General features: G+C 42.5%; 1 protein-coding gene across 1 annotated transcript; it reads right to left on the bottom strand.

The window, feature by feature from the left end:
• Window positions 1–11,283: 11,283 nt before the first annotated feature.
• On the bottom strand, window positions 11,284–13,956 carry LOC110721557. The gene is made up of 2 exons (XM_021900735.1): window positions 13,382–13,956; window positions 11,284–12,328 (listed from the first exon to the last, which is right to left on the bottom strand). The coding sequence occupies exons 1-2, from the start codon at window positions 13,880–13,882 to the stop codon at window positions 11,525–11,527; spliced, it is 1,305 nt and encodes a 434-aa protein (XP_021756427.1). The 5' UTR covers window positions 13,883–13,956; the 3' UTR covers window positions 11,284–11,524.
• Window positions 13,957–15,391: the final 1,435 nt, after the last annotated feature.

The raw sequence follows: 15,391 nt of genomic DNA, 5'->3' as shown, positions 1-15,391 counted from the left end.
AAGTCAGCAAAGGACTCTCGGCAAGACCTCGACTTCCCCCGGAAGAACAGTAAAAAGCCGGAGGGGAAATTCCCTCCGATCAATGTTATCTCGGTAGGAATATACTCTCGGAGGGAGCACAAGCGACACCTTAGAGCTTTGACTCACCAGGTGAATAACGCTGACATTCAATCTCCCCAGTCGCCGGTGCAGAACATGACGTTCACAGCCGCCGACTGCCGGGGGATAGCGTTCCCTCACGAGGATCCGTTGGTGATCATCGCCACGGTGGCCAACCACGACGTCAGTAAGGTCCTTGTTGACGGTGGCAGCGGAGCAAACATTCTGTTCCGAAAGGCCTACAATCAAATAAAGCTGAAGCCCAAGCACCTTACGCCGGTACCCTACCCGGTATCCGGGCTCAACGGGGCTTCAACTTATCCAGATGGGAAGGTGACACTTCCTGTCACCATCGGCTGCGATGAGGCAGCTAGGAACGTCATGATTGAATTTTTGGTCATTGACGCTCCTTCAGTGTACAACGTGATTTTGGGGAGACCCATAATTCATGAGATCCAAGGGGTCGTCTCAACTTATCATCAGCTGATGATTTACGTCTCAGACGCCGGCTTCCCCGAAAGGATACAGGGCAACCAAAAGGACGCCCGAAGGTGAAACTACCTCAAGCCATCCAATAGTCGCCCAGATGACGACAAGGGTGAGGAGGAGAAAGAAAAAGAAAGAGAGCCAAGCACAAAAAAGCCGAAAGGCCTAAGTGCTTCGGCCCAAGGATCTGTACCCAGAGGTAAAGGGCCCGAAAGGGAAAAGGCTAGCTCTTCATCTGAGCCGCAAGACTTAGAGAGCCAGCCGAAGAACAAAAAGACTGGGACACCTGCTGACATTGGCAGCAGGCCAGATTATGAAGAGTCCAGTCCATCAGCAATGGACATGGACCAACAGACTGAAACAGTTGAGTTGGCCGAAGGAGACGTTGAGAAATGTGTAACAATCGGGATGGACCTTGATCCGAACACCCGTTGTGAACTTATTCAGCTCCTTCGGGACAACAGAGATATGTTTGCTTTCTCGGCAGCTGATATGCCCGGGATAAGTTCAGACCTCATCTCCCATAAGCTTAATGTTGACCCAACGTGTCGACCAGTTAAGCAAAAGAAGCGGAATTACTCCGCTAATAAGAACCGAGACATCGCAGCCGAGGTCAAAAAATTGCTGGAGGCAGGATTCATCGAACCTTGCCAATATCCAGAATGGCTGGCAAATGTGGTGATGGTTCAGAAGCCCAATGGTACCTGGAGGATGTGCGTTGACTTCACGGACCTAAATAAGGCTTGTCCGAAGGATTTCTATCCCTTGCCGAGGATCGATCAGCTAGTCGATTCGACAAGTGGCCATGCCTTGCTTAGTTTCATGGACGCATTCTCGGGGTATCATCAGATCTTCATGCACCCCGACGATCGAGCAAAGACAGCATTCGTCACGAACGCTGGGGTGTACAATTACAAAATGATGCCCTTCGGATTGAAAAATGCGGGGGCAACCTATCAAAGGCTGGTGGATCAAGTTTTTGCCGATCAAAAGGGCCGAAACATGGAAGTCTATGTTGACGATTCGATCGTCAAAAGCAAAAAACCTGAGGACCATGTAAAGGACCTGGCTGAAACTTTCGCCACCTTGAGAAAGCATCAAATGAAGCTGAATCCGAAGAAGTGTGTCTTCGGCGTGAAGTCAGGGAAATTCCTTGGGTTCATAGTCAGCAAAAGGGGGATTGATGGCAATCCCTCTAAAGTCAAAGCGGCGCTCAACCTTCCTGAGCCGAAAACGAAGCGAGATGTTCAGCGGCTCACCGGAAGAATGGCAGCCCTCTCGAGGTTCATTTCCAGAGTTTCGGATAAGGGGTTACCTTTCTTCAAAGCCCTGAAACTCCCGAAAACAAAAGAGCTCGTTTGGGAGGAAGAGCAAAAAGACGCCTTCAAACAGCTTCGGGAGCATCTGGCTCAACTCCCAACGCTGGCTAGCCCAGCTGAAGGAGAAACTTTGTACCTGTATGTGGCCGTTAGCCCAGCCACCATCAGCGCAGTATTGCTACCGGAAGAAAGTAAAAGTCAGCAACCGATCTACTTCGTCAGTCATACACTGACGGATGCCGAGACTCGCTATCCTCTACTCGAGAAAGTCGCTTTCGCGGTAGTAGTAGCTGCTCGGAAGCTGAGGCCCTATTTTGATTGCCATCAGATAGTGGTCTTAACTGATCAGCCGTTGGAAAAAGTTCTCGGCAAGGTTGAAAAATCTGGTAGGCTAGCCAAGTGGGCTTTTGAGCTCACCGAATTCAGCATCAGCTACCGTCCGAGGGCTACCATTAAGGCTCAAGCTCTAGCGGATTTCTTGGCCGAATGCTCATACCAAGAAGCGCTAGACAGTGAAAAGAAAGTCTGGACCGTGTTTACGGATGGATCTTCCACCGAAAACGGTTCGGGGGCAGGAGTGGTGATAACTTCTCCCGAAGGCAAATCCTTTGAGTATGCACTAAAATTTTCTTTTAAGGCCTCGAACAATGAAGCCGAATATGAGGCAGCAATCGCCGGCCTAGAATTGTGCATCTCCCTGGAAGCCGATCACGTCTGCCTAAAAACAGACTCTCAGCTAGTTGCATATCAGATCAGCGGCAGCTACGAGGCCAAAGAGCCCTCCATGATAGCTTATCTTGCCAAGATCAAGTCAGTCATTGCAGAGCTGAAAACTTTTGAGGTTCAGCTGATCCCAAGGGGTCAGAATACTCAAGCCGATGCACTCTCCAAACTTGCCAGTTCATCTCTTACCGAGCTGAACAGATCTGTATATGTAGAAGTGCGTCGAGAGAGAAGTGTCGACGAAGCACCTGAAGTGTGCTGCGGTGACCCAGAGCCTAGTTGGATGGACCAGCTTTCAAGCTTCGGGGAGAAACTCCCGAAGATAAAGCTTTGGCCTCCAAGATAAAGAGAACCAGCTCTAGGTTCATTGTCTTCAGGGGGGAACTTCTGAAAAAGTCCTTCTCAGCCCCATTGCTGAAATGCGTGGGACCAACAGATGCAGATTATATCCTACGCGAGATTCACCTCGGCATCTGTGGGAACCACATTGGGGGAAGGACCTTAGCCCACAAGGCATTGAGGGCTGGATATTACTGGCCCACCATGATCGCAGATGCTAAGGAGCTGGTTCGGAAATGCGAAAAATGTCAAAAGTACGCTCCAGTTATCCATCAGCCAGCAAGGGATCTTCGCCCATCCTTAATCCACTCTCGTTTGCCCAATGGGGACTGGATATACTGGGACCATTTCCAGAGGCTGTGTACCAGAAAAAATGGCTGATAGTTGGTGTCGACTACTTCAGTAAATGGATCGAGGCCGAAGCAGCCTCGAACATTACAGAGCAAACTGTCAGAAAATTTATCTGGCTGAATATCATCACTCGCTTTGGCATCCCGAGAGTATTTGTCTTCGATCATGGGAGGCAATTTGATAACTTACCGCTGAAGCGGTATACAGATCAGTTCGGCATCAAACTGGCATATTCAGCGGTATGCCACCCGCAAAGTAACGGACAAGCCGAAGCTGCAAATAAACAGATCCTAAATGCCCTCAAGAAGAGGGTGGAAGATCAAAAGTCCAAGTGGCTGGAGGAGCTCCCTGGAACCCTTTGGTCCCTTCGGACAACTGAAAAAGAGGCAACGGGCTATTCACCTTTTGAACTGGTGTATGGTGCCGAAGCCGTCCTTCCAGTGGAAATTGGCTCTGAGAGCCTACGAGTGCACCACTTCTCGGCTGAGAATGAGCGACTGATGAGGGAATCTCTCGATTTCCTCGATGAAGTAAGAGACTCAGCCCGAGACAGAATGGCCGCTTATAAGCAGAGAATCAGCAAATTTTATAACCGAAGGGTCCATGCAAGGCCTCTCAAAATTGGAGACCTTGTCCTTCGGAATGCTGCTGCAGTTCAGAAAGGCCGAATCCATGGGAAACTCTCAGCTGCATGGGAAGGACCTTATGAAATCTATGATGAGCTTCAGCCAGGGACATACCGACTTTGGCAGTTGGATGGAACTGAGTTGAAAAATCACTGGAACGCTGATGTACTCAAAAAATATCATGTGTAAACCCTTCGGGGCAGAACAATCTTTGTAAATACATTTTGAACTAATGAAAGGCCTTGGAACCGCCATTTATATAAATGTTTACAACTTTTTATCCTTTCAAAGTTTTCTTTGTTCTATCTACTCTTTAAGGGTTTTTTATTCAGCCTCGTCTGAAACCTTCGCCTTCGGGTAACTGGGTTTCAGATTGCTGACAAAACTCGTCTTTTTAAAGAACACTGGTCTTTCAGCTGAAGTCAAACCTCAGTAAGACTTGTTCTCCAAAGACATGAGTCCATGGACAATTCTGGGATATTGCCTTAACTGAGCCTTGTATCCCAGAGAGCCATTATCCGAAACATTGCCTTAAGTTGGCCCTGTGTTTCGGGTATCCATTTTTCAAAGATAGACAGAAAATCAAGGATAACAGCAACAGTTGAAAATTGTTTATTCAGCCTTGTCTGAAACCTTCGCCTTCGGGTAACTGGGTTTCAGATTGCTGACAAAACTCGTCTTTTTAAAGAACACTGGTCTTTCAGCTGAAGTCCAACTTCAGTAAGACTTGTTCTCCAAAGACATGAGTCCATGGACAATTCTGGGTTATTGCCTTAACTGAGCCTTGTATCCCAGAAAGCTATTATCCGAAACATTGCCTTCAGTTGGCCCTGTGTTTCGGATATCCATTTTTTAAAAGAACTCTAGTCTTTCAGCTGAAGTCAAGCTTCAGTAACACTTGTATCCCAGAAAGCCATTATCCGAAGCATTGCCTTCAGTTGGCCCCGTGTTTCGGATACCCATTTTTAAGAAGTGGAAATTGTTTATTCAGCTGAAGCCATACTTCAATTTCTGGGGGGGCAAGAAGCACTATCAGTGCAAGTTTATGTTCAGCAGAATTGAAGAAACAGTAAAGCATTCAAAAACAAAGCAGCTGAAGAAAAGAACATCAAGTTAATATTTCATGCTCAGAAATTGAGCTACAAGTTCAAATAAACTGTATCGGCAGCCGCCCACAAGCGGAAAATAACAGCTGCCGAAATACGTACATAAGCAAAAAAATAAACTGTTGTACGACAAGGCAAGCTGAAGCAAAAAACAAGGCAAAAAATTCAGAAAGCGGCAAGTCTAAAGTTAAGCGCATGATGAACCGCAAGATTCTGAAGATGACTACCCGAGTTCCTATGCTTCAGCCCGAGGATCAGACTGATCAGCATTGTTGAGCCCCATGATGGCCTCAACCCCAGCAACAGAAGAAGCAGGCTTTGCACTCTGCCGAGCCTCCCTTGCCCTCTGTTCAGCCTCCAACTCCATTCTCTCAGCTTCTTCTTCGGCTTCCTCAGCCTTAAGAATTTCAGCTTCGACTGGAGTTGCATACTTCATATGAGGGTCTTCGGGATTCTGGACCCATTCAGCACATTTGGACCAGTCCAGCTTCGGCTCAGCATGAAGGCAGACTCTTCGGCATACTCTGAACCCGTTTCTGAAACCCATTTCATATTCTTCCTGGGTATAGACACGGACTTTGAGTAGAGCCTCAGCATCAGCCAACTTCTTCTGGGTCTCCTCCAAGTCTTCCTTGGATTTCTTCAGCTCATCGGCGAGCTTGGAGGAGGAACCTTTCAGCTCATTCAGCTCCTGCTGAACTTTGGAAGCCTCTGTCTGAGCCTGGGCCACTTCTTCTTTTTTGGCCATCAGCAGATCCTCAGCCTCTTGGAGCTTAGCTCTCTGAGCTTCAGCAGCAGCAGCAGCCTCTCAGAGTTGGACATCCCTGGCTTGGAGCAGCTCTTCAGCAACCATTCTGCTGGCTTCAAGAGCTTCTAGCCGTTGCTGCACTTCAGCTTGTGCAGCAGCCCCTTCCTGGATTCGGCTCTCAATGGCAGCCTTGAATTTGGAGACATCCACTCCCATGTGCTCCTGGAGGAATTTTTCCCCTTCCATCAGTGGGGGAAAAACTTCCTTCTCCATAGCGTCGCAGAAGGTTTTGAGGGCTTCAGCAGCTTTTTTCTCGTACTCCTCACCCTTCTGCTGCTTCTCTTCAGCTGCTGCTTGCTTCAGCTTAGCAAGCTTTAATTCCTTTTCAGCTACCTTCTTTTTGTGCTCGGCAGCGTCTACCCTATCTTGTAGGGTATCTATCAGCTCTACAGTGAGAGTCTGATTGTGCACGAACTGAAAACAGGAGCACAAGTTAAAAAAAATAAAGGTAAATAAAAATAGAGTTGAATTTTAGAGGAAATAAAGGCAAGGAAAATCACCTGCATCATCAGCAGTTGGTTAGACCTGGCTGGGTCAGGAACTGATCTGCTGGATTCGCCCATCCCAGCAGTGGCCTTCAGCGACCAGATTCTTGCCCTATCTACTTCGGACATGCCAGCAAAATCGCCGAAGTAGGCTGCAGCACCTTCTCGGTTCTGACCCCATATGAGGTCCCAGATGTGATCTGGGATTGGAATTCGGGGGGCCGAGAAACCCATTTCTCCAGATTGCAGAGTCTGGAAGGAAGGAAAGGATGATGACGGAGCTTCTTTAGCTTTGGATGGTTCAGCATCATCCTTCTCAGAAGAGTCAATTACTATGACCTCTTCTTCTTCAGGGGTGAGGACGAAAGCCTCAACCTCTCTTGCAATGTCTGTCGTGAAACCCTCAGCACTGGGCATCACGGCATCCTTTTTTTTGTGCTCAGCAGCACTCTCCTGAACTTCTTCTTGGACCCCTCCCTTAGATTCGGGAGTTTTCTGATCCACCTCCATCTCAGGAGGTGGCGGAGGGGTCTTTTGAGGTGATTGAGGTTGTAGACGGGGAACCCTCGGCGATCCATTGCCTTCCTCGGGTTCCCCTATTTCAACGCCGGTGGTCATCGGCCTCCGCTGAAAGTCATGCGGCCCGATGATGGCCATTCTTCGGCGCCTTTTCTGAAGGGGCTGCTCGTCAATGTCTGAGTCTGAAGACTCTTCTTGTATTTGGTCTTCGGGACGAACAGGGGCTTTCCCTTCTCTGTGTCTGTTACTCTCTTCAGACTGTAACAGACAGGGGGGAGGAAGAATGTGAGTACAAAAAAACAAAAAAAAAAAAATAAAAATAAAAGAAAGACAAAGTTAAGTCTGAAAGCTCACCGAGGTCTTCAGCAAAGCCTCGTCTTCTTCAGCTGCCCTAGCTGCAGCTTCTTCTTCAGCAGCTCTGGAGGACCCTTCTCCTCCTTCGCAAGCTTCGAGAACCCGTGCAACCCCTTCGGCCGTACGGGCAGCTTCAGCTTCTTCGTCCAGCAGCTGAAACCAGGGGTCTCTCTTCTTCCACCAAGGCTTCTGCCTCTGATACAGAGCAACAGCCTCAATTTGGAAGTGGGAAGAGTCTAGATGAACTTCCCTATGCCTCGGTTCAGTGATAGACGGGGCCCGATCAGTTACAACTCGTTCTCGGTTGACACCAAGGCGAGCGTAGTTAATGCCGACGTTGGTCTCGTCCCGCTCTGAAAAAGAAAAGGGGAAAGGTCAGTTGAGTTAGGTTGGCACAGCATAAAAAGCGAAGTGAGAGGAGAAAAAGAGAAAATTAAAAAGCCTCGGCCCCAGCCGAAGAAGCTTACCATCCTTAAACTTTCGGCTGAGGCCAACAGCTGCTAGCATGTTCTCTTGGAAAACATAATGCGTATCGGGGAGCCAAGTCTCCGGGATATGCTGCATTCGGCCGCTGCCCCCCCGGTTCGGCAGCTTGCCGAAGATATTTTGTTGATCAAGGTTCGGATCCGGCCCGTTATCTGCGGGGGGACCTAGACTTCCCATGTCGGGATCAGGCTCAGCAAGGTACCGGGGAGCGCTGAAGACGCAAGGGTGGCCCGGGTCCGTGGGTGCCCTAACCCAAATCCATTGACCTCTCCAGTCCTTGTCTGAAGAGTCGTTCGGCCACATGGTCAGGTACTGGGGCCGAGACTCAATCCGGTACCACCCAGAACCATGGCTTCCGTGCCCACTTTGAATATTTGGCACTAGCCGATGAAGCTTTTTGAAGCAGTGCAGGTTCGGCACATACTTGAAGAACTTGCAGACCCATAAGTATGTCATCGCCCTTCGGATGCTGGTGGGAGTTAGCTGACATAAGGAGATATTGTAATGGATCAGCAAGTCTCGGACGAATACGTCCAAAGGGAACCTCAGCCCATACTGAAGCTGTCTTGTGTACACCCCCACGTACCCCGGGGGTGGACGATGGATTCTATCGGATACCACGGGCATTCGGCACCAATACCCATCAGCTTCAAAAATGCCGTAATGCAACTCAATTTGCTCGGCAAACCGATATTGTTCGGCATTCTCCACCCACCATGAGTAGGGGCGGTTTTTTATCATGGCCGAAGCTACTTCGGCATTCTCCCACTCTGAAAACCCGGGGAGGATATCCCAAAGGACAGCGGGAACTTCATCGTCTCGTCCAGAAGCGCTCAGCCCCTCCGTTCTCTGAGGAGGAGCCGAGGAAATTGAAGTCGCCCTAATCCCTTCAGCAGGGTCAGACTCTGGCCTTTGTCCATTCCAGGTCCCAATCCTGTTCCTAGGATCGGGAATTGGCCTTGCTCTTCTTGGAGCACGGGCTCTACCTCTAACTCCTCTTGCCATTGATTATTTCGAAGAAAAAAGTCGAAAAAAAAGGGAAGGAGTTCGAATTCGAACAAAAATAAACTGAAATCAAAGGAATTTACCTTAATCTGAAGCGAAAGTTGCCGATTTACGAGTTCGTAGTGGCAAGTCTCAGTTTCTAAGCTTAATGCTCGGGGAATTCGCGAAGTTTTGATGCGGGTTCTTGGGTTCTCTCGAGAATTCTGGGTTTGTGTTGGTGAATAAGTGAGGAGAGATGACGCGCCTCTGATTATATCTCCAGAAATGGGAATACGGGGAGTCCGCGTTTCAATTTCTCTTAAATACCCCACTAAGTAACCGTTAAACACACGACCTTGCGATTAAACTGCCCATTATCCGTCCAACTTCCACAATCATCCGCCTTAACCGTTGTTATCTCATTAATTACGGTTTAAATTCAAATTTTTGGATTAATTAAATCATTTACTTCCCTCCTTTTTTGAATTAAATCAAACCCGACCCGTCATCCTTCCGAATCGGGTCTGGGGGGCAAGTTGTTTGGGTCCAATTTAGTCCAATTGGGCCTAGGCATTAAATGATCCAATTAAAAGCCCAAGGTCAAGGTTCAACTCTCCAATTGTGCTAAAGTCAAAGGTCAGCCCTCAAAGCAAGCCAATTAGGCTAAGGCCCAACTTCTCCATGTATGAAGAGGTATAAAAGCCATCAATATTCATATAGTCACATTCATTCACATATTCTCATATATTCTCATAACTCAAGAAAAGCCTCAAGCAACTAATTCTCTTGCATAGTGTTCTCTTTCTACACATTGTACTGACTTTAGCATCGGAGGGGCCTTCCTCGGCAACACCCACGAGGCTAGTTTACGTGTGTTTACTGTGCAGGAAATTGAGTGATCGGCTAGATTGTTATATGATACGTCGAAATTGAGTGGATACATTGATTTTCCTGATGAACTCATGCCACATTTTGATGAATACTCACTTCTTGTCATCTGATCGAGTGATCGGCCTCTTTATTCCGCTTTTACCTACACACGAAGACATATTCAACAAATTTGTTAGCTAGGACTATTATAATGATTTCCATTGATCAATATTTATAGAATAATATAAAAGTCGTCCTAATTATATTAGGTAACTAACAAGTCAACAAGATAGGTAAGGATATCATAAAGATATTCTATGCATATTCTCTATTAGTTATAATACAAAGTATATTAGCTAGGAAAATGTTAAACAAGGCTTTATGTTTAATAATCACTTTGTTTTATTATGATATGCATGAAACACTTAGATTTTGCATGCTTAGTTTGTCAGTTCATTACTTTAACCATAATATCTTAAATTATTAACAGATAAAATTTAAAAAGTACCGATAGCAACTAATCCACAAAAGTAGCACATACATGATACATAAAATGTGAAGCAAAAGATTCAAACTCCTATATAGAGCAAATCAGAGAAAACATCATTCAAATAAATTAAGCAATTCATTAAAAAACAAAAAAAAAAACAAAAAAAAAAGTACATTTTAAACTTCTATAGTATTCAAAAAGGAGGCTGATAGTATTTTACTTACCTTACAGATGAGCAAGAGATGCAAAATAATTTAATGTGAGATGTGATCTATTTGAGGTGCCAATAAAACTAGGTGGTTTTTTTTTTTGCTATTTATTAGGAATTTTTATATCAATATATCATGACATGAAAGATGTAAATGAGAGAAAATGTTGTGTGGGTGATGAGTTACATTTGTAATTGCTTCAGATTCCAATTAATAAGATGAATTAAAGCAAATGAACCATAGGAAATTGATCCTTCACAGTGTCCAACTTGTTGAAATTCTGCTGCAATGTTATTTGATGTGCAGCATATTGAATTGCCAAGACCAAGGCCTATACATAATGAATAAAGTCTCTATAATATTTGCTTGGATATACCCGAGATTATTTTACGCTTATTTTCTTGTTTAATTGAAAGGCCAATGACTAGGCAAGTTGTTTAACTTATGTAGAAGTGGTAAACAATTATTCAATTCAAATACAAGTCTGGTCATTTCAAAGTAACAAGTAATTTGGTTTAGATCGTGTAGGTTGGATCTGGTAATAAATTCGGGTTGAGTTACTTTTAGATTCGTTGCCCATTAAGGGTCTGTTCTCATATGTTTATTTTCAATTCAGTTTTTAATTTCCTTCTCTTATAAAATATTCATTTCATTTCAGTTCAGTCCAGTCTATGAAAACAGGCCCTAACTATAATGAAATATGCATTAACTTTGACCAAATTCATTTTCAAGTCGGTCTATTTGTATCTGTGATGAGTCAATTCAGTTAAATGTGCAATTGGTTGTGCAATCTATGTCAGGCCAAATTAATCTCTCAAATCTTTGACTATATATATCTTTGAAGTACGAGTACAATTTTAAAATGTATAAATGTTTGGAAGTCTCTTTACAATAACCTCAACTTACATTATTCTAGTCTGTCTTAATCAACATACCTATAATATTATGTCATCCCTCCAAAGTTGTTATATACACTGTACCATCAGAAGGCCAAATATTACTTGTAATATTTCATAGTTCATACTTTCATTCAAGGCTTCAAGCAAAGACAACCAACTTTTATTTATTACTTCATATCAATCATATGCAAGTTCATAACACACTCACTCATAATTAACTCTTAATACATGCAGAAATTATTTATTTGTAGCACCCCATTACTTTAGTGTATCTTAGCTTCAGTCAATTAGGATACACCCTTTAAAGGCAGAGCATCAAGTATGTGCCCTACACCTTAAACACACAACGCGACACAAATATATAAAGAACGTTACATGAGTAAGTTCTTTCCCCTAATATTTACTTCATCTTCACGGATTAATTGGTCTAACTTAAAGGGAAGAACGTTATCACTACCATAACTCTTTTCCCCTAAACACCCGAGTTTAGATCCCAAGGATGCCAATTCATTAGCCACTTTGTTTTCATCTCTTCCAATGAGTGCAACCTGATTCCATGGGCTAATTGAATGCTTCTCCAAAGCCTCTCGAATCTCACCCACGATTTCACTCAACAAAGGGACTTTAGGGGCCTTCTTTTCTTGGCCACGAACACGATCAATGACCTCCTTATTATCACCTATTATGCGAAAAAGTTTAAGCCTTTTGGTTTCGGCCAACTTCAAACCTTTACTCCAAGCTATTGCTTCTGCTACAGCAATATTATATTGAACAGGGTAAAGATGATTAAGGTTGTAAGTTGCTGATATTATAAGCTTCCCATATCTGTTTCGAATTATGCATCCTGCACCTCCGTTTTGGTGCTGATTTATATCACTGCCACTATAATGAAGGGTATAGTAATCATCATTTAGAGACATATTATTAGATGCATAATCAAGGGTTCTAATAAATTCCCTTGGTTGAGGTGCTTTTGCCTTATTCTTGTGTTCGTCTTTATCTGAAGAGCTTTCACCGGACACGAGCTTGTACATTCCCCATGCTAACATTGCTACTCCAGCCACCGCGGATCCAGCCATACCGATGTTTTCGGCCAAGCTACTACTCCCCTCTCCATCATCCTCCTCTTCTCTTATGTTGCTGAATGATTTTTCTTGCCTTATAAGCTCAGCCACCTATCACCATTAAATGAGCAAAGATATGTGTTAAGAGATCATCGCAACCAACCAAAAGGTTAAGCTAAGAGTTAAAGACCGATATTGGTTTATATACGTTATCAAAATAAATAAACTTGATTCAAGATTCCCCTACAGTACAGCTACTGCACTTATGAATTTGTTGAACTAATTATTTTTAGGTGTGTATGTACTTCATACTTCGTATATAATATTTGGTAGAGTATAAAACATATTTGTAGGTCTTAACCATCAAGTTAAATTAGTGGTTGAGTTGATCATTTAACATGGTATCAGAGTCAGCGTGACACAAAGCATCAACTTAATCTTTAGGACTTTTGGTGAGGTTGGTCCTTTAACAAAATCAGAGAGCTGATACGCACATACAATCATTGTATGTTGTCCCTACATACAACTCCACTAGAAATTTGACACATTATTAAAAAAATAAGAGAGAAAATTAGAATTCAAATATAAATTGAATTGTAATGGAACATGAGCCCGTTATTATAGCCAATAAAAACATGACAAAGTAAGGTTGTATATAGGAACCATATACAACAGTTGTATGTGTAGCCTTTATCTATTTTCTCAATTTCATTAACAATTTACTCTTTATGTGTTGATGATATGACATGTAGTTAATTGAGATATTATAAAAGGAAAAAAACTAAATTGTGTAAAGTTTGCAAAAATCAAACTTTTATGAGACCAAATAAATGCAAAAGAGAATGGTATTATTGAAGTAATTAAACGAATGGAAAACTTTTACTCCGTACGTTAATTAGTTTGACTTAATAAATTCTGATAAGACTTTTTTCCCTTCATTTTTAGTGGTTTGATATGATTTGATTTGGTCTAAATCTCTCTAATTAATATGATAAAAAAAAAATTGATGTCGCCTCCTATTTTAAGTTGATTTTTGCATAGTTTGAACTGATTAACAATAAGAACAGCGTGATTAAAATAAAACATAAGTCAACCGTACAAACGTTGGCATCAAAATTATTAACATAAGAAGAGGCAAAATAGTCAATTAAGAGATCAACAGACCTGAGGAGGAAGATCAAAATAGGTGGTATAGAACTCACGACCCCCTTCTTCAAGCCTGCTACACCCCCAATACGCCAACTTATCTGCAACTCGATTAGCTTCTCTACGAATGATCACGATATTCTGGCCATCGATCAGTCCAATAATTTGTTGAATGATCCTGCTTAAAGGTGGCCTAGATGGCCTTCGACTACGGTCCAAGACACGATCAATGACCTCCGTACTATCCCCTTTAATGAGATTGAGGTTGAGGTTACGGTCTTTTGCCAACTTCAACCCGATACAAAGAGCAGCAGCCTCAACAATAGCAACGTCGCAATATTCGCGATAAGTTTGAGTAAGATTATAGGCAGCAGCAACAACAAATTCTCCTTGGCTATCCATTATAACACAGCCAGCACCAGCTTTCTTATCTTGATTATTATGTGATCCATCAAAATAAAGTGTGTACATTTTTCCATATGTACTTCCCCTTAAAATTGACCATTGATTATTGCTCATCTTTTTAAGTTTGAGAGTTTTGGTTGATTGTTTTGAGAGTTTTGGTTGAGTTTTGGATGTTGAAATGGTGCTAATTAGCATTTACTTATAGTACTACTAAAGGAGTATTTTATTAGTGTTTGGCCACCTTGTATTAAAAATTTCCCCTAAGAATCTTATACCTTTTGCTTGCTTGGAAGGCCAAATAGTTTGACGAGGGGAAAACTAGGTCGTTATATAATCTTCCCTCGGTCAAAGTTAATTTATAAACACTTAACAAACCTAAATATGATTATGGAGGCAAGTTAAGGGTCAAACCCAAAGAAACTGTAATGTTCAAGCACTATCAATTATGCGCCTAAGCTAGGTCGAAATCGAAGGTAAGAAGTAACACTAACAACTAACAAAACAAGCAACCAAACAAATAAAACACTAGGAACGGGGATCAACAAGTAATCATGTCAATTGCAACAACTTGGGAAGATCATGCCAATCAAAGATTGTGAAACCTAATGAAAAGAGCAATCAATTGGAATCAAAGAGCTATTCTCTCTAGATCTACCACATTTGGAGTCTATCAAGTCCAAGCCTAGGTCCATTGGTCCAGGGTTCAGTTGGTCCAAGGGTTGCATTCTAGGCCGCACCAGCCTGTCCGGTTAAATGGTCCAAAGGCCCATTAATCATGTATTATTCTTTAATGAAAAGGATGAGTAGTATGTGTACAAATTCAATATTGACCTAGCTTTTTTTCCAAGTCTGTAGAAAAATTAAAAAAAAATATGTACAAAAAAATACGTAGTATATATACATCAAATCTCTGATAAATTTTATTTGCACTCAGTTATAAAATATGCTCATTTAATACCATAAATCTATTATTGTACAGTAACAGTATGTATTCATATGATAAAATACAGTAATTGATTTTTCAAATCATATGTTTTCTCCATTTCACCAAATAGGATAAATACTACTTCCTGTAAAATACAACTTTTCAAACCTACTTTATTTATATTTTGTCCACTCTTCCTCTAGTATGGAGTATTTAATAATGTGTTCAATTCAAGTGTTGCGATTATAATGAAATGGAGGAAGTATTAACCCAAATGCGTATAATAAATGCGTATAACCCTATACTTTTACTTCTTTTTTTTAACTTTCTTAATACCCGTATAATCAACCCAAATGCGTCGTTTTTTCGGAGACGGAGGGAGTATAATTTATATTAAAATTATCAAAGTATAATAAATAGTGTCAAAACTCTCAATAAGGCACTTAAAATATTAAAGGGAGTATAGTTTGATTTACTATAAATTGGACATAAACAAAACGAAAAAATTGTAAAAAGTCTTTCAAGATATGGGAAAGCCAAAGGTTGAATGCATACTCCCTCCGTTGTAATTTGTATCGAGACTTTGTATTAGCTTTAAATTAGAGCTTGAAATTCTCATTGAAATTAAAAGTCTTCAATCCTAATTTTTTTTTTTAAAAAAAAAGTCTTCAATGCTTTGATACGTTAGAATTTGGAAA

This window comes from Chenopodium quinoa, unplaced genomic scaffold, assembly GCF_001683475.1.
Source record: "Chenopodium quinoa cultivar QQ74 unplaced genomic scaffold, ASM168347v1, whole genome shotgun sequence".
Taxonomy (NCBI): domain Eukaryota; kingdom Viridiplantae; phylum Streptophyta; class Magnoliopsida; order Caryophyllales; family Amaranthaceae; genus Chenopodium; species Chenopodium quinoa.
The sequence above is the reverse complement of the archived record's forward strand: the minus strand, read 5'-3'. Positions and strand labels throughout refer to the sequence as shown.

Bases quoted from the DNA above. Each gene is read 5' to 3' on its own strand.
- LOC110721557 (XM_021900735.1), bottom strand. From the start codon at position 13,882: ATGAGCAATAATCAATGGTCAATTTTAAGGGGAAGTACATATGGAAAA. The intron at 12,329-13,381 runs GTCTGTTGATCT...TAATGGTGATAG, and splicing joins ATTTTGATCTTCCTCCTCAG to GTGGCTGAGCTTATAAGGCA.